This window comes from Pteropus medius, unplaced genomic scaffold (genome assembly GCF_902729225.1).
Source record: "Pteropus medius unplaced genomic scaffold, Ma_sr-lr_union100, whole genome shotgun sequence".
NCBI lineage: Eukaryota > Metazoa > Chordata > Mammalia > Chiroptera > Pteropodidae > Pteropus > Pteropus medius.
This window is the reverse complement of record NW_024342473.1, coordinates 11,249,876-11,276,503: the sequence shown is the minus strand read 5'-3', so window position 1 is coordinate 11,276,503 and position 26,628 is coordinate 11,249,876. Positions and strand designations below refer to the sequence as shown.

The 26,628-nt window shown below is 37.2% G+C and overlaps 2 protein-coding genes and 1 long non-coding RNA gene across 13 annotated transcripts in view; 2 read left to right on the top strand and 1 right to left on the bottom strand.

Moving 5' to 3' along the window:
- The first annotated feature begins 1,695 nt into the window (after window positions 1–1,695).
- On the top strand, window positions 1,696–6,971 carry CUNH15orf61 (chromosome unknown C15orf61 homolog). The gene is made up of 2 exons (XM_039865222.1): window positions 1,696–2,281; window positions 6,747–6,971. The coding sequence occupies exons 1-2, from the start codon at window positions 1,711–1,713 to the stop codon at window positions 6,872–6,874; spliced, it is 699 nt and encodes a 232-aa protein (XP_039721156.1). The 5' UTR covers window positions 1,696–1,710; the 3' UTR covers window positions 6,875–6,971.
- A 10,259-nt stretch (window positions 6,972–17,230) lies between these two features.
- On the bottom strand, window positions 17,231–19,206 carry LOC120604479 (uncharacterized). The gene is made up of 2 exons (XR_005653355.1): window positions 19,068–19,206; window positions 17,231–18,711 (listed from the first exon to the last, which is right to left on the bottom strand). It is a non-coding gene; the product is annotated as an uncharacterized LOC120604479 (long non-coding RNA).
- The window catches only part of MAP2K5 (mitogen-activated protein kinase kinase 5), a 235,931-nt gene continuing 227,743 nt past the window's right edge, over window positions 18,441–26,628 (top strand). For 10 of the 11 annotated variants that reach the window (XM_039865221.1, XM_039865213.1, XM_039865220.1 and 7 more), the window contains exons 1-2: window positions 18,705–19,207; window positions 24,805–24,853. In XM_039865221.1, coding sequence (XP_039721155.1) covers window positions 19,073–19,207; window positions 24,805–24,853 — 184 coding nt within the window. In that variant the 5' untranslated portion in view covers window positions 18,705–19,072. Of the gene's footprint in view, window positions 19,208–24,804; window positions 24,854–26,628 lie in introns of all 11 variants that reach the window. The other variant, XM_039865210.1, reaches the window with a different exon arrangement.

Sequence of the window (26,628 nt, the reverse complement as noted above, 5' to 3'; positions counted from 1 at the left end):
GCTGTCCAGGGGTTGGGGACCCCTGCCTTAGCCCTTTTCCCAAGGCTTCAGTGAATGCAGTGAAACATATCTAAATCTAAATCCCTGTTTCTCTTTATCAGTGATTTTTACCATTTATGCTATAGAACCTAGGGTTTCTGAGACATACTTCAGAGGCTCCACAAATGTTTGATTCAAATTTCATTTTTAAAAAAATAGATTTTTATATTGCTAAAAGAGGTACAATGCCAAAATTTAACATATTGCAAAACTGCCCTCACACTGATTTGAGATTGTCATTTCAGTGTAGATCTCAGAATTAATCTCCTCCTACAATCTGTAATTGATTTCAAGATTTCAAGGTGAATCATTTGAAAATCACTCTTGTTAGCATCTACTTCTCTGGAGGCATTAGGCTATTCTTGGTAGTATACAACCAAAACAGAGTAAAAAGAAATAAATTGTCCTAAGGCTGCTATGACTTCATCTGTTGTCCATAACCCCCAACTTCAAAGTTTTTAAAGCAAAGAACAGCAGGGTCGAGAATCCAGTGGCAGTGGGGCCAGAAAATACATTCTGAGCTTGGTTCTGCAGACTTCCTATTTATTATTATAGCTACCCATTTCTTTCAAATAAATTCCTTTTTTTTTTTGCTAAAAAAAAAACCTCCCAAGACAACAAACCAGCCTCTTTGTTTTATTTACCTAAAGTTAACGTTAAAAATTTGAACTTATAAATGCTTAGTAGTAAAACACTTTTTCATTCACTTTATATGTGGAGGCTCTATGACAGACTTTGTTTGAAAAAGGACTCCAATGCTTTCTAAAATTTAATTTGAAAATCAAAGTACTGAATCGCCTCCCTGACTCCTGTCCAGCCACTTCTGTCCCAATCTAACTACGTAAATGGCTCCACCTAAAAACTTTTTAAAATTATTATCTGATAGGGAATCTCAAAAGGTAAAGCTCAAATTATTTGCATGACTACAAGGCCCCTCAAGATTTGGCACATGGTAGTGGGTGCTTAATCATTGTTTGTTGAATTAATCAATAAAAACTGGTGAATGTAAGAATGTAAGATAGCCACACTATCTTACATTCCTCGTGAGTTTCAACAGCAATAATAGTAATTATTATATGGTGCTTACACATAATTATCTCATTTACATACAGTGCTTTCCAGACACATACACAGATTGATATGTAATAGATTGATAACGGAGACTGAGGATTATAAAGGTTTCTAACTAAAACACTTCTGGTCTGGCATTCCCCAGGCTTTTATGAGAGAATTGGTGGTACCCATCTAAGCACTGCACAGAGAGAAGTGGGACTTTTTTTTAAATAAACTTTTATTTCAAAATGTCTGAGACTTAAACAGCGAACACGACAGTGAAGACCTAAACATCGTAATTCTCCCTGACTTTACTAGCCAGTGCAAACCTGGGGCTTGGCTTTTAACTCATTTTCTGAGGACACCTCGAGCGTCTCAACAAGGCCAACCTAAGGATTTCACTTAAGCCAGGACTTAGAAGAGAGACCTGGGTGTGAGCTCTGCCACTCACTATGGCGGTTATTTATTTTAAGCCTTAATTTTCCTGATATCCAAAGTGATAAAACCTGAACCATGTTACCCAACCAGTTTTTTAAGACCAGCCCTACGGGTAACCACTACACCAGGTCACGCATGATGATTTAACCACCTCCTCTGCGCTCCCTGCGCGAATCACTGATGCAAACCCGTCCGCTCGCTCCGCGGGAGGCCGCGGGATCTTCGTGCGCACGCGCCGCTGCGCCCGGGGGCTCTCACGCGCCCGCGCGGCGCCCGTTGGGCGTCCTCGCTGTTAGCTCCTTGGAACGGGCGCGCGCGCGCTCTGGCGACCCCGCCTCCAGCGGCGCGGCCCCCCCCCCCCCCCCCACGGCGGCCGAGGGGCGGAGGACGCGGCCCACGCCGGCCATGGAGGCCCTGCGGAGGGCCCACGAGGCCGCGCTCCGACTGCTGCTGTGCGGGCCCTGGGCCTCGGGCGCTGCCTCCCACCCGAAGCCCCGTGCCTCGGAGGTGCTGACGCGGCACCTGCTGCAGCGGCGCCTGCCGCACTGGACCTCCTTCTGCGTGCCCTACAGCGCCGTCCGCAACGACCAGTTCGGCCTCTCGCACTTCAACTGGCCCGTGCAGGGCGCCAACTACCATGTTCTGCGCACCGGCTGCTTCCCCTTCATCAAATACCACTGCTCCAAGGCCCCCTGGCAGGATCTGGCCCGGCAGGACCGGTTCTTCACGGCGCTCAAGATCGTCAACCTCGGTGAGTGGCCCGAGCCGGTGAAGCATGTCCCACTGATGGCCCCAGTTTTCTAAGCACGCTGACAAAACGTTTTCGCTTGAAGGTCAAGACCCCGGCCCGTGGTCAGACCACGTGGCTCCCAGTGCAGGCTCGCCTCGGTGCTCGGGCTACACACGCTTCGCCCCTTGCTGTCGGATTTCCCAGACACTGCCACGCTGCACCCTTCTAACACTGGCCTTGGCTCTGATCTTTTGTATTCACCACACAGTAGGTGCTTATCAAAACCAAGTTGTTGCTACTGAATTGTCTCCCCACTCCTCCACCCCCACCCCACCCCCCGCCCCGGAAAGTGGGATCTACCCACGGGCCTATACTGCATTACCCCTGTGGAGGGAGCATTACATCCTCACTTCTTGCGGCCCTGAACTGGGAGGACCCTACATTGGGCAGTCAGGAGGGCGAAAGCCGAAAGTGGCTCTGAAGTTAAAAAAATGCGTTATTGCAGGACAAGATTCTTTCTCATAAACATCACTTTGTGTGTACTTTCCTATTCTAAAAGTTCGTTTTCTTTATATGAAATCCCAGCAAGTTCCTTTTACTAAAAGCACTAAAGATTTTCACCAGTCATATTAGCTTCCTCAGGTGCTAAGACTAAAAGATACTTAAAAGACTGCCTCTTTAATATTTGTAGGTTTTCATGGAAATATTCTAGTTCTGAGAGTATTTACTCTTGCTGGATGTTTATTTTCTTTTGGTTAATGACAAAAGAGGGATGAACATTGACATGGGTGTATCTTTTATATATAGGTCATTAAAAAAAAAAGGCCTCAAGATGTTTTTAACCTGTTAATAGCTGGTATCAAATTAATCCGGATTTCAGTAATTCAGAATCTAAACGTGGGAGCTGAACCATGTTACCCAAACAGTTAAGACCAGAGTTAAAGCTAAAGCAGCTGTACTAGTGTTATATAGTCTGATAGCTCATTAAATTTAAATATGGTATGTATATTTTTGCTTGTAATAACTCACATATGTCAGTCATGGGGCTTTTGAGCCATTGCTCCACTGAGACTGTCCTGGGTTCAGTCCAATAAGGGGAAGATCATTTAGCAATGTGTAATCCTTTAAAAAAAAGTCTTATTGTTTGGCTGATGGACTATATAGAGCAGTGGTCCCCAACCTTTTTGGCACCAGGGACCGGTGCTCCTATGAGAATCTAATGCCTAATGATGTGAGGTGGAGCTGAGGCATTGATGCTAGCGCTGGGGAGCGACTGCAAATACAGATGAAGCTCTGCTTGTTCACCTACTGCTGTGTGGCCAGGTTCCTAACAGGCCACAGACAGGTACTGGTCCAGGGCTTGAGGGTTGGGGACCTCTGCTATAGAGCATGCCCACCAATTTTGAGGTTGATACAAAGTTGAGAGGGTGAGATGACTTAGAAAATTCAATTCAAAATTATTTGGAAAGACTGGAGTGATGACTAGATTCAAGAAGAATAAGTTTTTTTAAAAGTTTATTTTAACATTTTTCCAAATCAGGAAAAAAAAAATCATTCTTCCCAAATGTAAAGAGTAATAGGTTAGGAAAAGTATAACCAGACAAAGTATAACATGAGCCAAATGCATTCTTTAAAAAAGTTTTCACCATTTGAAACCTAATACTTTGGGAACACCTTGATGGTTAGGGGCTTCTCTTTTAAATAGAAATCTAAAGTAGGATCTCAGAACGTTCTCACAAAGAAAAGTTAAACCTTTTGATGAAAGAAACAACAGTTGTTTTTTTTATGCGGAAGAGAAGGTGAAGAGTGATTGGTTTTTGTGGTCTTTTAGAAATTCTAAAAATCCTGCTTAGATGGAACCAAGAGTTTTAAGTTAAACAAAATGGAAAACTTCCTGCTTATGCATGCTTTAATATAACTTAGCCTATACTGATAAAGGGAATTTATTTTTGGACTTATTGAAAAGTAGTGTATTCACCAGTTTGGTAATGTTTACTTCGTATTTTTGTCTGAAGGTAGAGAATGTAAATTAGATAATAGGATTATTTCCTATTCCGTGATGTACAATTGCCCTTCTGGATCCTGAAGTACATGTTCCATTAATAAAAATATTCGTCTTCTTTCCTTCCAAATTAGAAATGATCAGAATAATTCATTTTTCCATTTTGTAAATAATAAAAATTTCTCTCACCCAGTTGTTCTTTCTCCTCTGCCTTTCCTTCAGTGGAAGCTGACATTTTACTGACGGTTTATCAGTCTGAGAATCCTGCTGGGAAGTAGATTGAGATTTAAGAAAAGCAACTCACCATAGAATGAATGAGTAATCGGAGACTTGCTACAAAGTTCTATTTTTTTTTTTTTTAAGTACTTAATTTGACAGTGGTTTACCTACTGTTCAGCTGACTGGCTCAAACTATGACTCAAAATGAATTAATATTCAAAGAAGCTGACTTTCATTTTCATTTTGATGTTATGATATGTTTCCGTCTGGAAAAAATTTAATTTTTCATGGAATCTTATAGACTTTAAAGCATATGTGCAATAAATAAAATTATGTTTTTTAAAAATGTGTAAATTATATAAGTGGCAAGTCCCATATATTGTATTAGCCTGACTCCGTTAAAGTGACTGCAGAAGAAAAGAATAGACTTTCTGATGCCTATATCCCAACTCCATCCCCTATCAAACAGCATTACTGGTAACAGTTCCTAGTTGTTTCTTAATAAGAGATAATATAGTTATTAAGGTAGTAATCTTTGATCAGTCCTCCGTTTTAGCTGAAAAAATATTGACCATTTGTTTGATTTAAAAAGTATCAATATTTAACTGAAAATTGATAAATAGTGTAAAGCAAACAAAATTTTCATTGTCGCCAGCTATTCCTTAAATTTGTTTTAGAATTGGTTTAAATGGCATATTTGGTATACGTTACTCTCAGTATATTTAGAAAATTAATAATGGTTTCTAGAGCCTGTTTTCCTCACTCCACTGATTTTCAGCTTTTGAAGCTGTGATATCATATTTTAAATTTATTTTTGATTTCAACAGTTCCCTCTACTCTTCACTCACTTCTACCTGTCTTGTTCTTGTCCACTCCTTCACCCCAGGCCCTACTTGCCTTTTTTTCCCTTTTTGGTTAAATGATTTATAAACAGCTTTATGTTGCTAGTTTTATGGATTTTTTTGTGACATTTCCTTGGGCATTTAGAGATTCTTTGGGATATTACCAAAGCAAAAAAGGTAATAAACTGTAAAAGATTTCATAGGAGTTCCAAGGAACCCTGTGATAGTGATGAGCTTTGACCCAGTATATTCCTAAAAATAGAGATGTGCCAGCCTGAATGGGCATTTTTGCCTCTTCTCGTTGCCAGCTAGTGATGCTTATCCTGATTAATCTTTGGCATCACAGTGGCTGGAATGCAGCTTCAGGGAATAAGTACAGAGTAGTTCACTGCACTTATTCACTCAAAAAGAACATAACACAGCAAATATACTTTTGCAGAAAAATAAGAAAAAAATTAGCAATATGATTAGTCCTGAGTTTGTATTGATTTCTCTGTTAACTAGAAAGTGATATTCCAAATGGACAACTCTTTTCAATTGTTATTTTCTGTCTAACTCTTCCACAGCAGCAATAAAATACTTCTGTAGAGCATATATGTTATTGATTCATGTGCCTGTGGTTTTATATACTTTTAATATGTTAATGGTTAATTTGAAATAAGTATCTTAAAGATAAGAATTGTTAAAGTTTATTTCTAACGTAGTATCATATACATATTGAGGCTTAATCCATGTCTCAGGGTAGTATATGTTTAGTTTCATGTGTCACAAATGACAATCTCAAATATAACAGCAAAATCAAATGGAAATATTCCAAGGAAGAAACTCATTTTTGGAGTCCACTATATACTTATTCATTTTCAAATCAGTTGTAAAAGTACTAATGAGATTGTTTCTTTCTCATGACTGTTGTACTAAATTCTTCCTTAGAGTTAGGCTTTGCCTTAGTTTTGAAGACAGCTATTTGACCCAGTTTAAGTTGTACAAAAAAATTACTTTAGCCATCAGTGTTGCCGTCTAACATAAAGTACAGTAAAGTTGACCTAATAATTTAAGCCCAATGACCAGGAGTATCTACAACTAAATTAATGAGTATTCTCTGTTTGCTTATTTGTGAAAAAATATAGAATTATTTCATAATTACTTGGAGGTAATGAAATAGTGCTTATAAATTGTTTTGAATTAAAATTTGTACTGGCCATATCTATAGTTATAAAAATCTCTAGGGTCACATAGTTGTTACTGTATTCCACAAACAGATGAAATCGAGATCTTTGAATCAATATTTACTAATATTTTTTTATAACTTTATAATTTGTTGACATTGCTAAAGAATGCTATGTGAGTTGTACCATGACAAATATATGAGTACATGATTAATAAATATTGATCTTCATAAGTAACATATTCATTTGTTTTTTAGGTATTCCAACTTTGTTATATGGACTTGGCTCCTGGTTATTTGCTAGAGTCACAGAGACTGTGCATACCAGTTATGGACCAATAACAGTTTATTTTCTAAATAAAGAAGATGAAGGTGCCATGTATTGAAAGTGTGCATTGGAGAGCATAAATATTAGTGGATTTTCTCTAGTGTGTATGTGCAATATTTATTTTTGATCCTTTAAAATAAAACTTCTGCAAACACCTTGTTCTTTTTATGATGTCTGATACTTTAGGATGAATCATTGCCCTCAAGAGGCAAAGCTTTTCATACATCGTTATAGATTACATACTCTCTTTAGCCAGTGGGAACTCGAAACACATGAAACTTATACCAATTTTTCCCTAGAAGTAGATTACAGATAAAAAATGATTATAATATACATATAGATCCTACAGTTAGGTATTAACAAATTCTCTTTAAAGAGAAAATATAGAAACCCACACTAAGAAGAAAGGGGAAAAATCTTTTATATAACACTGGAAAATATAGAGGATTTTAGGATATATGGTAGAGAGAATATATATCATTGACAGATCCAAAACTGATGAGAATTCTAACTGCAATCTAAAATCTAAACCATTCAGTTGCTAAGATTTTAAATGGAAATGTGTTAAAGCCCTTGTGCCATTTACCTGGATGACAGGTCTGGGTATAATGTTGAAACTTCTTATTGCATAAAGAATCCAATACCAACTACTTTTTAAAGTATAATAATAACTGGTTAATGTAAATGCAACAAGATGAATGAAATTAAGACATTAAAAGTTAAAATAGCATGCTGACAAAGCTGTAAGAATAAGATCTAGAAAGACCCAGAAAAATAAATTTGATAACTATTTATAAAAGCAATTAGCCGAAATGGTACATATCCATAGACTTATTGGCAATGCGAAGTGGGCTGAAATTTTAAAGACCTGATGGCAGTTTTGCATTAGAATTTTATTAAGTTAATTGCATTTTTGAAAGCAAAGTCATTAAAAAAAATTTATCCTTGGGGGTAGCTACAAAATACCCAGACGAATGGTAAATTTCAGAAATTTGGAGTAATTTAGGGAGAACTAAGTAGAACTATTTAATTTCTAAACCAATGAGTGTTTAAGATTTATGATCTCCCATAATTACAAACATACATTATATATCATTTTATGTTAATGTGGTGTTGATACTCTATAACATTCACACATTTTTGTAGCAAAATATAAAATTCAATCTAACCAACATTTGGGTGCTTGCTTCTGGCAAATCAGTAGAGAATGAGTGGAAATGATTGAGGTGAAAGCACAGAATCATGAAGCAATACAAACTGGCTTTGTTAAAGGTAGTCATTTTAAATAAGCTACAGAGAGTGAACTGTTCTTCAAATATATGTAGTGCTCACTTGTCTAAAACCAATTCTAAGTAACACTTTAATCAAAGAAGTACTTATGCCAATATATTTAGTCCAGAAGAATATACTTGACACTAGTTAAATGAATGGCTTACACAAAGGAGACAGTGTTACATTAAGCTTCATTAATAATAAAACTGACTATTAGCATTTTGCAAAGAAGGCTAGAACTGATTTTCTCTGTAATGGACAAAGTTAAATAACTATAGCTCATAAGTTTTAAGTCAAATACTGCTCATTCATTGCTGGTCTTGTCAATACTTGTTGTAAAGGTTTGGTCTCAACACAAGGCTGATAAAATGGTTTTTAATTACCAGACTATAAATAACAGCTTTTCAGTAGAGTTGCACTTCTTTTCACACTGGCCCATTTGATTTCTGATAATTTGTACTGCTGACTCTGCTTACCTGTTTTTCAATAGCTATCGTCAGTGTGACTTCATGTCCATATAGTGATAGGTAAGTCTCCTTGGAGAACATCTTTGACAAACTACCCTATTGATCTCTGTAATTCTCTGCTGCTTGCAGCATTAAATAGAACCTTGATTCCTTGTCTGATGTGCTGTGTAACAATTAAGCAAATGTAATATTTTCTTGTATTACATGAAAATCAATAGACCTCTTGCTCTCGTGGAGTTGATCATGGTGAAGGATGAACTCTGTGATGGCTAAGGGCATGGTTCAAATATTAAAATATCATTCATTGGATTTATTAAGTCTTGTGAACCTTTTAGTCTGAAAAAATGTTCATCGTTGAATAGTAATGGTTTAATTTTTTTTTTAATTGGACAGTACATCGAAGCATTGTGGCCTAAAAGAGATAAGAGTATGAATGCTGGAACTCAAGAGATTGATTCCATTTTTAGTATCAGAGCTGTCTTACTTTTTGACCTCAGGCTAATAACTCTTCTCCTTTGTGTCTTATTTTTCCACCTGTAATCTGAGAAGGACAAAACAAGAAACCTTTCTACCTTAAAATGTATCATGAATATGCTTGTAAGCAAATGTCAGTTTTATTTTAGAAAAGCTGTTTTTGTAATCCTCATCCTTTTGTTCCATATATATTTATATTTAAAAGAATTCATTAATAAAAATTTTAAAAACAATGTGAGAGGAAGAAAGGACACATTGAAGGCATCTTGTGAGTGTGTCTATGCACATGCTGGTTATGCCTGAGATGGCAAGCGGGGTTCCAAGAGGACCCTACCCATCTGAATATCAAGAATTTTTTAATGAAACAACCAAAAACAGCTTTTCTGCCTATACTACTTTAATAAAATTTTGTCTTTAAAATAATCCAGGCAAAACTATTTTTTAATGAAGGTGCGGTTTTAGTATAAAATCTTGCATCTCTTCTATTGTTATTTCTATACAAATCAATGATCCAGTATTAGAAGAAATTTCTAGTCAAAATTCTTAGTTCCTGTATACATTGTGTTGTGAACCACCATAAGGATGCAGTAACGCAGATGGGAGCATGAAGTTGCCAATATAAAAACCCATAGTTTCTCAGTGCTAATGTCTTAACATACCAAATTATATATAGTCATAATTTTTTTATCACACATTTAGTCACTAATATTTTGTTAATTATTGACTTTGGTAAAATTGAAGCATTTTAATTCTTAAAAACCATATGTATTTCTTTTTAAATATACATTGTGTGTCATTTATATTCACTCAAAACTATAATCACAGAACATCTGTATTTCATAAAATAACTCTTAAAGAATGAATGATGTTTGAATGAGCAGGGTGACATAAAGGCAAGGATCTTGGTTTCATTTCATTTAAAAGCTAATGCAGATAACAGAAACCTTATCCTAAAGCTACTAGATCAGGTATCTACTTTTTTTCAGGCCTTACCATTCAGACAGTAATGACGTTTGGGGCATCTTAACCTAAACAAGTACTTAGCATTACATCTCACCTGGGTCAACAGTCTAGGGTATCAGAGTTAAACTGTGTTACTGTAAATTAATGGAAAATGTAACTGCACTTTGCTGAAAGATCAATGTCCAATAAAGGCTGCACAATCAAATCTTGTTGCAATGATTGAGGTCTTTAATTGCCTTTCAAAGATAAGGTGGTAATCAACATAGCTTTAACTGATCTTTTGTACTAGTTCAATTACATGCTAATGACTAGTGCCAAGTCGGAATCTTTAACTACTTACACTTATTAAATCTTATGTTAGTAATGAAAAATTACTTTAGCTACACAATCAATAGAACACAAATCTTAATTACTATATTTCACTTTTTACCACTTTATGTGCTTTACAAATGTTTTGCAAGAGCTTTCTCAACAGCAAAAAGTGTTATTGGTGGTTACCACAGTCCACAGAGTATTTTTCAAATATAAAGTGGGAATCAGAAGTTGAGAAAATTTTTTTTCTTTATATGAAACTGACTAAAATAGTTTCCACTGACACAAGCTTGGCCCTCCAGCTACTTCTCAGAACTCTGTTCTGCTAATTGAGAGTACACTTAATACAATTGGGATAAATTAAACCTAAATTGATTTTAGTATATTTCTAAAAGTTCACTTAGCTTTCCAGTAAAGATTTCATCTAGAGCCTACTATAAAATTCTCCTTTTTTGGGAAAGCATGAATGTTCATAAAGGCAAATGATATAAGAATAAATAGATTAATTGGACTTCATCAAAATTAAAAACTTTTACAGTTCAAAGACACTATCAAGAAAATGAAAAAACTGACAGAACGGGAAAAAACTATTTTTCCCGTTTGCAAACTATTTACTATTAGGGAAATACAAATCAAAACAACAATGGGATACAATTTCAAACCCACCAGGATTGCTATCAAAAAGACAGATAATAAGTATTGATAAGGATGTGGAGAAACTAGAATCCTTATACATCGCTAGTAGGAATGTAAAATGGAGCCGCCACTTTGCAAAAATTTGGCAGTTAAGTATTAAACATGGAGTAATCATATGACCTAGCAATTCTATTCCTAGATGTATAGAGAATTGAAAACATGTTCACACAAAAACTTGTACACAAATGTCCACAGCAGATTATTCGTTTTAGCCCCAAAGTGGAAACCACTCAAATATCCATCGATTGATGAATGGATAAATAAAATATGGCATGTTCACACAATGGAATATTATTCTGCCAAAAAAAAAAAAAAAAGGAATGAAGTACTGATGCATGCTATAGCATTGATGAAGCTTGAAAACAGGCTAAGTGAAAGAAGCCAGGCATAAGAAAACCACATATTGTATGATTCCACTTATGAAATGTCCAGAATAGGCAAATCTATAGAGTGGTGGATTGGTGATTGCCTAGGGCTGGAGAGGCTGGGAGGAAATGGGGAGTAACTGTTAATGGGCATGGGATTTCTTTTTGGAGTGATGAAACTGTTCTAAAATTGACTGCAGTGATGGTTGCACAACTCTGACCACACTCAAATCACTGAATCGTACACTTTGAATGGAAGTACTGTATGGCATGTTAATTATCTCTCAATAAAGCAGTTAAAAATTAGTAAGTAGGGAGGGGAAGTGGGCAGTTGCTGTTTAATGGGTATAGTTTCAATTTTGCAAGATGAAAATTCTGGAGATGGATGGCATTGATGGTTGTACAGTGATGTGAATGTACGTAATAGCACTGAATGGTGCACTTTAAAATGGTTCACATCATCAATTTTATGTTCTGTATATCTTACCATAAATAAAAAAATTTTAAAGTGAGTAAAGGATTCAATAGTACTATGATAAAATTAACTTCATGATTTCTATAAAAAATAACTGAGTTTGGAAAAATGGTAGAAATTGAAAGAAGTAAAACATTAACATTTTATATGTTCCAGTCTTGGAATTAAAAAAATTTTAGTTATGAAACCTAGTTTTAATTAAGTAGAAGAAATCTCATTTGGAATTATTTTTAATAGCATTAAGAAAAGAATATATTTGGGTGTGAGATTACTTAAGATAAAACCAAAGAAATGCATATAAAATGTTAGTAAATGAAAATACCCATTTTTAGATCCTAGTTGCTGGATAAAGAATATCAGCTACTACCAGAATGAGGTTTTATATAGAATTGCTCATAACTATTTTAGTTGCATTTATATCATTTTAAATACAGTTTATGAAGATTGTACTACTCCATTATATTATTAATTTATCTTCAGTGATATTTATAGTATCAATTTAAAAGCTGTAAAACTTCATGAAAAGTAGCTTCAACACAAGGATTTTGATAAACAAAGGCTTTCAGTTTTTAAAAGCAAATCATGGAACTGTACTTCTTAAAGATTTGAAGTTTTTTGTTGTTGATGATAGGATTATGAACCTTATAAACTCAGTATTTTTTAGTTAACCTAAATACATAAATCTATTTGAATTCGTCTTATGAAAAGAGATATGTCATTAGATATATGATCATTATGTGCTTTAGTGATTCATGGACCTTGTTACATACATGCTTTGTAATGTATGAATTATTTAGTAAGAAAAATCACAATAATTTTGTTGTTACTCAAAAATTTATGGGTTGGCAGAAACAATTATGCAGCCCCTGAAGCTGGTGTGTTAAGGTAACATCATTAATGCTACATAGTATGATTTTTTTAGTAGTTATTTGACATAACCTTTACTGCTTCTGCTAGAATATATCAGTAATTTTATAACAATTTGTCTGTAAACAGAACATTGAATTCATTAAACACAAAGTGATTCATTTAACTCTATTTTCTTTTAAGTGCATAATTTAAAGTCGTACCTAAAAAGTTGTTTACCTAAACCCTAAAGGAATAAAAATATAAAAATTAATACTCTAATAGATATAAATTTAAAACTTTATTTAATGAAAGATATTTTTATTTTAAAAAGAAAATGTTTAATAATCGGATGAAAATAATTCATGATGGGAGATTATCCTGTAACCCTTCTTTGTACATGATATTAAGGCCTTTACTGTTGGATGAAGACAAAATTTTAGTTTCTTATGCTTTCAAATCTCCAAATTTCATAAAATGAAAGAACCAAGAATTTGAAAGTTAGAATAAAAATCTAAATAGTGTCACTTAATTTTAGATTACATTTTAAAATTAACATTCATTCATTCATTCATTCATTCATCCTACAAATAGTTTTGCACTGACCATGTCAAAGGCAAATTTTAGTAATTTTACCTGTTAACAAAATCTAGCAGTTCTGAACCTACGTATAAGGGTCCATTCAAGCTATAATAAAAACGATTGCTTTTGTACACAGCTAGATGAGAACCACGAGTTACTAATTTTTCTTTCCAGTACTTGTCATATAATGAAGGCTCTATGTTAAATGAATTTGTGATGATTCAACAGTTAAAAGAAAATTTGCCTTCATCTTTAGGAGATTTAAGAAAGGGATACTTTAATTGGAGATCATATGGATTCCTTACAAGAACAGCAACAAGTTTTGAAATACTATCTCAGATGTAATGAAGTGATTTACACTGTTCTATGTATTCTAAAAAATAAAAGATTGGAAACTTGTTGCATTTCAAAAGGTGCCATCTCCTTTCTCAAATGGGAATTTTGCTTTCTAAAGTCAAACAGAATGATGCATAGAAGTAAATGAGGTGAAACATTAAACAGAAAGTACTAGGATCAGTTAGATTATTTTTTTTAAGCAAAACTAGAAACAATGCATTAGTAACTAGGAGACAAGAATGTTTTAACTGAGTTGGCAAAAAAAATAGAATGGGTTACTTCTTAAAGCAGTGAGTCCTGCTTTTGGAGATGTTCAGAGAGGCAGCAGGACAATTCCTTTGGTAGATGTGGAGAGAATTCTTGAATCGATTATAGGATTAGATTGGCGATTTTGTAAGTTCCTTGTAACTGCAATTTTATATCATTTTTGAATGCTTATGTCTGATTCCCAGTCATGCTATTTAGATTGGTATTTATTGGTATTCTACTATGGTGTAATACAAAGAGCCTTGATTTGAAGATTAAAAAAATATGGTTTAAGGGCTCTTGCTGCAGCATTATTGGTTGAATAAATTTCAGAAAATTAGAGCTTTCTAAGTCTTAGTATGTTCACGTATACAATAAGGAATTTATCTAACACTTACATAACATTTATTCATGCCAGGTCCTAGACGATAAGCACTTTACACATATTAACTCATTTAATCCTCTCATAACAAACCTATGAATTAGGTACTATTTTTAATGTCTATTTTTTAGGTGTGGAAACTAAGAAGTCCTGCCCAAGGTCACACATGGTGAGTGTTATTTCAGTCCTTACAGTGTGTCTACCTACAGAGTCCATGTTCTTAACTACTACTCTATACTTTTCTATGATGCAGAGGATAATTGTCAGATAACGGGTGTGCTTTGAAAGTTGTAAAGTGTCACAAAAATGTGAGATATATTTTGTTAGTTAATATAAAGAAAATAACATAGATATGCTTAAACAATGAAAAGAGGAAAATAATAATGCTTAAGTGATTTATAAGTTCACCAGCCCACCCCAATCTAAAGGAAAATTTATTATGTGGAAATTAAATCTAATGACATTTTAAATTAATGAACTAATTCATTTTAGAGCATCTAAAATCCATAGTACCTGGCACATAGTAGGTGCTCTATGAATATAAATTGAACTGTTGTTTTTGCTTCTGCAAGAGTGCTAAAGTTGGTCCTACTGTTATTTTTCCCCATTCCTGCCAAAACAGAAGAGAGCAGACTTTCCTGTCACACTTTCAGGAGTTTGTATCTGATCATTCTTGTCCATGTTTCTTCATATTCTTCTTTAAAAAAAAAATGACAATAGATAACTAAGCACAATGAAGAAAATGCTTATGTTTATTGTTTAGTTATTGCTATTTTAAGTTATATCTTTTTAAAATTAATTTCTGAGACATTACTGTTTGTGTATAGAAATGCAATTTAAAAATATTATTTTGGAATAATTTTAGATTCACAGAAAAGTTGCAAATATAATAGAGTTCCCATATATCCACACCCAGATTCTCCTAATGTTGGTATTTTACATAATAATTGTACATACGTCAAAACCAAAAAGTCAATATTGGTACATTATTACTAATTAAACTCCAGACTTCATTCAGAATTCACCAGTTTTTCATCACTGCCCTTTTTCTGTTCCAAGATTCTGTTGAGGATCCTACATTCCATGTAATTGTCATGTCTCCTTAGTCTCTTCAGATCTGTGAGTTTGTTTTGTTTTCATGACCTTGACAGTTTTGGTTTGAATTTGTCAAGTATTCTGCAGAATGTCCCTCAATTTGAGTTTGTCTAACATTTTTGTCATGATTGGACTGGGGTTATGAGTTTGAGGAAGACAACAGCGATAAAATGCCCTTATTATATTCATAACAGAGAGTACATAGTATCAACATGACTTATGACTGGTGATATTAACCTTGATCACTTGGATGGGATGATGTCTGCCAGGTTTCTCCACTGGAAAATTATCGTTTTCATCCTCTATTTTTATTGTATTCTTTTAAATCAAAATTAATCAACACGTATTTGAGTGTTATATGCAAGGGCCCACATTAGGCACTAAAGAAGACAAATGGAATTTTTGAACGTAGGAGGCAATTAACATTTTGTTATGAAATTTGCGGTTCAGTAGGAGTCTATAATGATTGTTGTCTGTTGTGGTGGTGGTTGGTGGTGGTGGTGAATGGTGGTGGTTGGTGGCTGGTGGTGGTGGTGGTGGTGGAAAGCAAAGGAAGAAGTGAGGCATTCCTATTACTCAATCCATTTTACCTTTAAAATCCACTCATTCATTCAACAAAACTTATTAAAGCACCTACTGTATGCCAGGTACTATTTTAGGTACTAGGGATAATGGCAGTGAATAAAACACACATAGTTCCCTCTCCTCAGAAGGTTATAGTTTCATGGGGAGACACAAATGAGAAAAATATGTGATGTTAGACAGTAATGTCTGCCAGGAGAAAAATAAACTAGGGAAGGGGCGTAGGAATCATGCACACCTGTGTGCTTGTATCCATGGGTGAAGTGGGTTTGGGGCTGTTTTGCAATTTGCAGTAGTGTGCTAAGGGATGGCCTTAGCAAGAAGGTGACAATTAAGTCAAGACATGCAGAATGTGAGGGAGTGAGCCATGTGGATATTGGGAGTAACAGCAATCCAGGCAGAGGAATGGCAAATGCAGAAGCCCTGAGGTGGGATGCCTATGTTCAAGGAACAGTGAGAATGAGGGAGAGTGGTAGGAGATGGGGTTTGAGAGTTCAGAAGTTGTGAGTGCAGAATGAGTAGAGTTTCACAGGTCAAGGAAAGGACTTTAGTTTTTACCCTGCTCAAGTTAGGAAGCCATCTGAGGAGTTTTAACCAAAGGAGTGACCTGATCTAACTCTGGCAAATGGGTTGAGAATAGACTTGGTAGTAGGGGTAACGGTGGAAACAGAAAATTGGGAGAGAAATATGGTAGTTCGGACTCTAGCAGTGCAGTGGTGGGAAGGGGTCAGATTCTGGGTGAGGGAGGATTCAAGATTGACAGTAAGGTAAAAAGAGATGAAAGAAAACCTCTCTGAATTTATAGTAGTAAAATATAATTTTCCTCATTTAAAAAATTACAATAACAAAAAGATAACTGGATTCAAAAATGGGCAAAGGACTTCGACAATTCTCCGAAGAAGATATACAAATGACCAACAAGAATATGAAAAGATGCTCAATGTCACTAATCACTACGAAAATGCAAATCAAAACCTCATACCTATCAAAACCACAAAATAAATGTTGGAGAAGATGTGGAAAAACTGGAACCATTGTGCACTGTTTGTGGGAATATAAAATGGTGCAGTCACTAGAAAATGATATGGTAGTTCTTAAAAAAATAAAACAAACCAGAATTACAATATGATCCAGTAATTCCACTTCTGGGTATATATCCAAAAGAATCAAAAGTACAAATTGAGTTGGTTTTCCCCACAGTACTATGAATAAAAAAGCTGTTTTAACAAATCATAGGTGCACAGAAAATCTCTAGTTTTGTGGTCTATTTTTCTCTAATAATGGGAAATGAACTTTCAATAAAAAAGTACACAGGGACTTTGAGCAAATAGTTTATTTTTCACTGGACTGAAATGGAGGTGGAAAGGTAGAATATCTGGATGATCTGAGGAAATAAATTCCTACCTAAGCTATTAATTTACAATAATGAAAAGAAATAATTTATCTCTTACAATGGACTTTCAAATTAAATATAAGAGAAACTCAGAGAAAATATATGCAGAAAAATTTTTGGTATACTGAAACTAAGCAACATTTAAAATATTTTTTCTCTTGCATTGATTAACTGTCTGTTAGAGGGGAAACTGACAATCCTCTCTTATGCGTTTATACAAAATTCAGCCCCCCAAAGTAAAACGATATGTGCAACTTCATTAGAAAGAGATAAAGGGCAAACCCGCACGTTGCAATTTATAAACAAACGTTTGAACAGGCACCACAGAGCAACAAAATTATGCACTTCAAAATTTGAGGTTAACGGGTATTTAAAAATAACCAAGTGTTATTGCTACTGCTTGTGATATCGCCGATTGCGTCAACATTGCTTCCTAGTTGAAATTTTATGGACTAAACCGGGTATCTTTTGGCAATGGTTTAAAAAGAGAAGATGCCACTACTGCAGCTGTCCCTAAGCAGTTAAAACTCTTCACTTAATTTCTTTGCTTTTGCTTTTGAATAGGGGTCTATTTGTTTTTTCCCGGCAAACGTGAGGTAAACAACCTCACTGAAAAAGTCATATACGCTTTGCTAATGTGGGAGAAACATGAAGAGTTTCTGGATCTGTGACTAGAAAGAAGGGAAAGAAAAAGACTTTTTTTTTTTTTAAGTTCTTGCCTTGCTCTTCCTGATTCTTCAAGAATGTTTAGGTACACGGCTTGACAAAGACAGAAAAGAAAGCTGCAGTCCTGGTTTTCTGAGGCGTCTGTAAAGGCAATCGGTTTTCTCCGTCACGTTGGCTTTTGGCGGACTCCAGCGCTAGTTCAGTTTCCTCCTTCGTTTGTTAGATGTTTTTACCTCGCTGCCTTTAACGAGGATCGGGAAAGGAAAGGCCGTCATTCAGTAGCCACGGGAAGTCTCTTGGCGACGGGGGTCGCGCGAGTGCGCGGGACCAGTCCTTTCCTCCTCGCCGCAGCGCCACTCACTCTCTCCTGGGGTTCGGGGGCGGGGCCGTCCGCGATCTGCCCTCTTCCAACATGGCGCCGCGGGAGGCGGGTCCCGCTTGCCGGCTCCCGTGGTTCCGGCGCCGTGCATTTTGGTTCCGGAGTAACTGTATCCTCGTCGCCGCCTTCCTCCTCCTCCTCCTGCCTCTACTGCCGCCGCCGCCGCCGCCGGGACGCAGGACCTCGGGCGGCAGGGCCTGAGCCTGCGTGCGCCACGCCCTCCAGCTCGGGGTGGGGCAGAGGACTCTCCCCCTGACCCTCCGCAGAGGTTCCTCTTGGCTTTCTCGTGGTCTGGTGGCCCCTGGACTCCTTCCGAACGGCTCCGGACTGAATTCCCTCTATTCTGGGACTCTCCCCATGCCCTCTAAGGAGGAATAGACACTTGCCTCTGTATTTTCTAAAATAGGGGCTTCTCTCAGCCGTCTTACAGCCACACAGACTGCCGACAGCTGCACGATCCCTTTTTTGCCCTCTTCCAACTCTAGAACCTTCTGACCTCCGCTAGTTCCTACTGGACACTACCACTTGCTCCGTCCACGCTCTCAGGGAGACATCCCTCAACCCCATACAGCCTGGGCCTGGGTCAGTGCCCGCGGGCCCTGACCACCCCTCCTCTCTGATACCCCTCACCCTTGTCCTCTTCCCTTCGGTCCCCTTGGCGCCCCCACCCAACCAGGGGCCAGTGGATACTCCCTACCCCAGGATGTGAGCCCCTTTAACCTGTAATGCTGTGGCTGGCCATTGGCCCTTTCCATGCCATGGAGAACCAGGTGCTGGTGATTCGCATCAAGATTCCAAATAGTGGCGCGGTGGACTGGACAGTGCACTCCGGGCCGCAGTTACTCTTCAGGGATGTGCTGGTGAGTGTTAATCTGTGTCCAGATCCCAGCGAGGGGACGCAGGGATTTGTGGGAGTAGTCAGCACCTGACCACTGAGTCTTAACTCTGGTGGCCTGAGCTAGTGGCGGTGGCCACTGCTGGCCTCGTGTAGGGGGAGTTTTATTGCTTCAACCATGAGCACTGATTAATTGCATGCACCTAAATCTGGCAGATGTGCAGAACCCTGGGGAAACTGAGATGATCAGATTGAATCCTGCCCCCGAGGAGCTCACTGCCGGGACGGGGAGGCAGGCACAGAAGTAACCAACTGGGATGCAAAAAGCTGAGTCTAGAAGAGTTTTTTCCCCAAGTGTTTCGTGGAATATCCCTGGCCAGATTCCAACTAAATTTTTTCACTGAGTTCCCCGAACTTGGTGACCAGTGGGAAAGGCAACAAGGCAACTGTAAACTATCATGTTTCAGCAAACCTAAGGTGTCATTGGTGTTAAGATATTATTTTATGTACCACTAAGAAAAAAATGCTCATTAAACTGACATGCCACACATTGTACAAAAACAGCTTGATTTGTTAAAATAGGAAAATGCACTTAGAATCAGTGATGTATTCTTACTTTCATAATAAGTATTCTGAATGTATTTGAAATAAAATCATGGAATGTGAGAGCACAGTGTAACCTGCTAGGAGTTGGCCTGTTGAGCCCTCTTATCTTTTTTGCAGATAGTTAATGAGCAGCAGTGAGGTGAAATGAGTTTTCCAAAGCCATTTGTGAGTGGGGGAGTCAGTACCAGAGCTCAGATTTCCTTACTTTTACTTATTATTCATTTCCACATACTGCAGTGCCACTTCTTATCTTGAAGCATTTATTTGAGGTAGACAGAATGCATTGTGCTCATTTTATATATTGAATAACATATCAAAGGCAGAGCTGACATATCAAGAAGCACATTACAGGTACCAGTTCTATAGTGGAACTTTCCTGCAAGCTAAGATGGGGCTTGGGAGGAGGAGGATCTGTGATGCGGATTTTGGTTGTCATTGGTTACTCAAAACTTTTGTTTTGAGTTCTGGATGTTACTGACCATCCAGACCATACAGATTTTTAGATGTCCAGGCCAGGAGTGCAGAGACTGGAGTAAACCAGCAGCCTCCAGTCTTGTACACCAAATATCATCCTTCTCTTTGCATCTGGAGTTCTCCACACACTCACATGATAAGGCCTAAACTTAATATGGGCCTCTGGGCCCATGTCACTTGGCTTGTGCCTGCCTGTCACCAGGTTCATCTCTCACCACAGGTCAATGAGCATCCTGTGCTCCAGGTATATAAAATTAACCTCGAGTTGTTCCAGATGCCCACTCAGCCCTTCTTCAGCTGTCCTTCAAAGCCCACCTTCACTTTTCCTCGACATTAATCTTGGTTACTTGCCCCTCCTCTGTGTTCTCATGGCTTTGTTTAGGCAAATTACATGGGTTTTGTCATAAATTTGTCTGTCCCTTCCACTAGATGGTAAACTTCTGGAGGAGATAGCCATCTCTGTTTCCCCTCTGTTTCTGGTGCTTCATAGGACCCTGTTTAATGAAAGGAGCTTCAAAGAGGATGCATGCAATTATGGTTTTGTGAGCAGTGTACTAGGTTTTGAATCAAGAAACATGAGTTTAATGGCAAGCAGTCTCACTAACTAGGAAAATCACTCTACCTCTTTGAGCCTCAGTTTCCTTACATATAAAATAGGGATAATGATACCCACCTCAAAGACTTGTGAAGATTACATGAGCCTATGATGATGAGAGAGATATGAGCTTTCTTTCACTTTACTCATTTGAGATAACAGAAGGTATTATTTTAAGTAGAATAGTACACTGTTTAAAAACAAACTCTATATCCAGACTGCCTGGGTTTGTATTGCAGGCCCCACAAGACTTACTTGGGAAGGTGTCTTTTGTGTCTGTTTCTTCTGTTTAAAAAAAAGGGGAGGGGGACAAAAATAGTGCCTAGCTCACAATTTTGAGGACTACTGGAGTTGATACATATGAAGCACTTAGAACAATCTGGAACATAGTAAGTACTCCATACAAATAGTGGTGGTGGTGTTACTACATTAGGGATAGGGCCTGGGTCTTCTGCTTTTTAAACATCTCTCAGTTGTACCTTGGCTCAAGGCTTACAGGCCTAAAAGTAAACTTAGTACAAATGATCCCACCATCTAGAGTGCAGAGTGCCATGTGTCCTCACACATGCTTGCACAGATAAGCCCAGGTGCAGCATGTTTTGTTGGGAAGGCCTAATGAAGGGCTTGTGGCGTTGGGTGCACTCTCTTCTAGTGCGCCTTAAAGTTCTTAGAACTGGAAGCCCAGATCCTGGAGAAATCCTGCAATCTCTTTTCCAGTTTCATCTCATCTCTTCATCAAGAAATTGGCAAAATACCAACAGATACATCAGCATCTCTGGCTTGGAATCTTAAAAATTAAAGTCAAATGAAACCTGGAAGTCTCTCCATCTAATATAATTCTCTTCAGTTCAGTTTTTAAATGAGGAAACATGAACCCTAGAGGGAAAATGCTAAAGCCACGTAGGTAGATATTTGTGGAACCAGGCACAGAAGTCAGAACAGTTTGTAGTCACTGTGTCAACTGAAACTGAGAGTATTTTGGAGCTAGTCACAGCTCCATCAAATAACTGGGAGACACTGGACAAGTCACTTAGCCTTTTTGGGCCTGTGTCCTTTGTCTGAATTAATTAGGGACTTGCTGCAGTGTGACACAGGCCTAGCTGGTGCTCTAGGGCAGAGACATTTGTGTTATCTGCTTTTCAGCTTTCTGCATTTCTCTGCTTCCTTGGAGACATAGTCCCCAGTTTTGGGACACTTGTGCAGGAGATCTGAATCTCCTGAATTAGTGAGTGGTAGGAAAGAATGTTCCTCCGTTCACTTTACTGTTTGAATCGTATCTCCCAAGTCCCAGCTCAGATTTCTCCTCATCTGTGAAATTTTTCTTTATACTAGGCTGTGATTTTTCCTGCCTCCTGAATTATCAAATACCATTTTATACTTATGTTTTTTTTGTTTGGCTTTTATCATACTAGAAGTGCTCTGTATTGTTAGTCTTTTAGATTGATTTTTATCTCTGTGACTAGATTATAACCTTTCTAAATCTTATTCTTCTATTGGGTATAGCTTCATGATCTTTACGCTCCTGGCACATTGTAGATGCTTGATTATATTTTTTGGCTTGTCAGATTTTTGACTGATTTATTGAAAGAAATGGATGAAGAAATGAACAACATCAGGATATTTAGACTTAGGTTTTCTTTTGAAACCTTATTTATGTTAGGTAAATATTATGTTGAGAAGACTGAGTCTCTTTGAAATAAGTCACTTAAAATATAACTGGAACATATACATAAAATTATTAAATGCACCTTGCTTAGAGATGGCTGGTCAATATTGACTAATTTTCAGACTTTTTACCCTTTTGTCATTATGATAGTTCCTCTCCCATAATTGCTTTAGCCAAACATGATGGCCAGTGTGTGCACATGACTCTCTCAGGCAAGTTTGCTTTTTTTCTTTCTCCTTTTTACTCACTATAGATGTAAAGCATATGTGGCTCCTTGTTTATGTTGATGAGCAAAGGATGCCGTTGTGCCCCAAACGGTTTTCAGCTGGTTATTAGAAAAGTGCTGCTGTTTGATTGGGTCTGCTGTTCACAAGTAGGAAATGTCCTAAATGAGTTTGCTAATACTATAGAGTTCATATCTCAATATAGGTTGTTTGAATAATTATAGTTCCTGGAAGTAACCTGTGATGACCTAGACTTGGAGAGTTGGGGATGGAGTCCCTTGACCTTTTTTGAAAAAACCAATACTGGCTAGAAAAGGTCCTCAATAAATACTGTGGAATGATAAAGTAAGTGAACAAATGACCATCCTCCACCAAGTGTGTGTTGAAATTTAAAGTTTCATTATGAGGTAGGCTTTGTAATGTTCCAGTCATCAGTGACTTGTTTATTTAACAGACATTAGTATGAACACGTGTGAGACACTCTTCTGAGCACTTTAAAAATATTAACTTATTTAGTTTGACAAGGTAGCTACAGTTATGATTTCATTTGACACAGAGGGAAACTGAGGCTTAGTCATTCAGCTAGTGAGTGGCAGAACCAAGGTCCAACCTTAGCAGTTTGGCTTCAGTCCATGCTCTCAGGCTTTGCACTGGCTGCCTCTATAGTTTCTTTCACGATCACTCTACAGTTTCTATATACCTGTCAATAAATACTTTCTACCTACAAGTGTGCAGAAAGAATTTTTTTTTTAGCACTACAATCTTTGATGAATATTTCCTTGAAAAATTGATGTTTCCCTTGCTAAGATGAGTCAGAGGGAAAAATAATCTCCTTTGGCCCTAACGAAAGAGGGCTGCCTAAGATAGTTCCCTTTGATCTATTTTATATGCACAGATTTATTTTTGGGAAAAAAAAAAAAGGCACTGTGGAAGCAAGGCTATTATGCAAATTACCACTGCAGCAAAAGCTTTTAAAGAACTGCCTTTAGAAGAAAGTTGCAGCCCCAACTCTGTTAAGTGCCCTGCTTGGAAGAATTGTGAGCCCCCTACTGAGAAATACTTCCAGAGTCTTGTCAGCCTGCTACCTGGTACCAGTTTTGGCACAGCCCAGGAGGGACATTGTGGCAGAGCTCCCTGAGAGCAGTGAGATTTGCAGACCATTTGATTTGGACTGGACATAAGAGAGGGTGACTTTTCTCAGAACTGACTATTTCTAGAAGGTGTTCTGTGTCTCTTTAATTAAGCTGTTTCCGTAGACTTAATTTTCAAGTGTTTTCAACTTTAAACATTGATATCAGATTATATGCACTTAAAATTTTTTTGTAGGCTAGATTAACTTTATATCAGTGTCACTAAATATGTTTTTCAGTTGCTTAAGAGTAAAGGTTGATAAGAATTGCTTGTATTAAATGTAGCTTATAGGTTAATATCATCACGGAAACTTGTTTTCTGAATTTTTCCCACTATGAATGCAAGGCAAGGTGCTTCTTGTTACATATCAGGAAGTACATTTGTTGAATGTCTAGTTTATGTTTATTACATTGTTTAATTTTTACATTACCTATATAAGTGTTACTAGATCCGTATTGGAGGATAATCACATTGAGGCTCAGAGAGGTTAAGTAATTTGTTCCCAATCACACAGCTATTAAGTGCAGAGCTGAGATTCAAGCCTACGCCAGTCTGGCTTCTAAACCCTTTACTTTTTCTGCTGCGGTACATTCCACAGCCTCCCATAGAAGAAACCAATTTTTTTTGTAAATACACAACAGTGTGTTTGTATACACTGTTGAATCAAGAGTGAAAGGTTATGTTATTAATACAAAGTAGAAACAATTTTGTAAAAATTCCAGCTGATCCTCACTCTACCTCCTCAATAGAGATTTAAACTCTGGGCTTACATTGCTGGGCTAAGTGTGATTATGAGCAAATGTTTTTATAGTTTATGCCCACATTTCAAAAATCTTTTCTAGGTTCTCATATTTCCTCTAGGATTTGCCACATGTTAGCAATAAAGAAGATGGCTAATTGTGTTTCTTTATTCTTTCTTTGTTCAGGATGTGATAGGCCAGGTTCTGCCTGAAGCAACAACCACAGCATTTGAATGTAAGTCTGGCTTGTATACTTTCTTGACTGTTTCTGCAGTAATTTTTCAAAGGGTTTATGGGTTATATTACTTTAGAAACTGACAAAAACAGATTATTTATGATCATCATATAGTACACTTAAATATTTATAAATTAATGCAAGTTTAATGATCATACTTAACCAAGTAATATTTTCTTATTTAATCATATCTTGGGTGTGCATATTTCTATAATATAGCTTTAATTACCAGCATGACCTTTATCTGCTCTTGCTCCTCACAGTAATAATATTGTGGGATAAAATGAAACGTGTAAACTACCTATAGAACAATGATTATTGATTAAGAGCTTTTAATCCATTGCTGCTTTAAAACAACAGCAGAGTAGAGCTTTTAAGTGAACAATGAATGGAATATTTCTGTTTTAGTGGGGCTTGGCATGGCTGCTAGATGATGACAGCAACATTTCAGGTCTTGCATCCTTCCCCTTGCTGCCCCCCACACCAAACCAAACAGCTTAGGGACCGGAGGCAGGGGCAGGGTATACTAGAAAACTGGGTTTGACATGAGCCAGGTCATTGCAGGAGAGGTCACCGTCTGAGTAATGTTAAGATGAGAGTTTAGTCAGTATCACTGGGGCTCTGGCATCGAGAAGGATAAAGCATTTGTAATTGTAGTTCTCATCTTTTTTTGAAGATGAGGGCCACGCTTCCATTTAGAAAAATGTATGGTTTCTTCGCATGACAGTATACTTTTTGTTCTTGTCTTTGAAGCAGATGGTTAACGACAGTGTACATTGTCCTCTCTTTTATTTATGTTCTCTTTGGCGGACAATTTGGCAATACTTACCAAAATATAAAATGTGCAAAACCTTTGACTCAGCAGCTCCACTTTTAGGAAGCTGTCCAACAGAAATACCTACACATGTGTTGAATGCCCTTCAAACGAAGTGTTCATTGTGGAATTATTTTTAATAGCAAAAAATTAGAAGTAAGCTAAATGCCTAGAATAATAGATTAATAAATTATTCGTAATCTGAAGCAATAAGCAGTGGCTGTACAAAATGAGTTAGGATTTCATGCTTTGATGTGTAAAGATATCTATGGTATATTATTGAAAAAAACAAATAATATATATGATATGATCCTGTTTTGTAAAAAAGCAGATCCCTCCTCCTCCCAATTTCATGTATATATTGAGAGGCAAGGTTACGAAGGTATCCACTACAGTGCTTTCCAGTGGTTTCCCCTGGAAAGAGGACTTGGGGCTGGAGTGGGAGAAGGGTTGGCTGAATGAGCACACTTTTTACTTTATATATTTCTCTATCGTTTGAATATTTTTCAACAATCATTACATATTTTTAAAATCTACTTGAATAGAACACTTAAAATAATTAGTATTTTATTAGCCACACTGGACTCTATATGCTACTGAAAAACAGTGCATATCTGAAATACATATTAGCGTTGCAAGCTCTTCAGGCCCCTTGCAGTAACTCCTTGGGGGTGCTAGGGAGTTCATGGGCAGTCTGATAGTTAACATTTGGAATACTTAACTATTGCCAGATGCTGTGCCAAGAGCATTCCATGGGTTATCTCATTTAATTTAACCTTCATGAGATTCCCACGAAGTACTTTGACAGACTGTTGTTATTAGCTCTGCTTTCGTTGAGGAAAGGACATCTCCTCTAAGCAACCTGCTCAGTCTCATAGCTAGTAAGTGGTGCAGTGGAATTTATGGAATAGACTCCAGAGCATATGTATTTTTTCAACCACTGCTAAGATTTGTTCTGAGA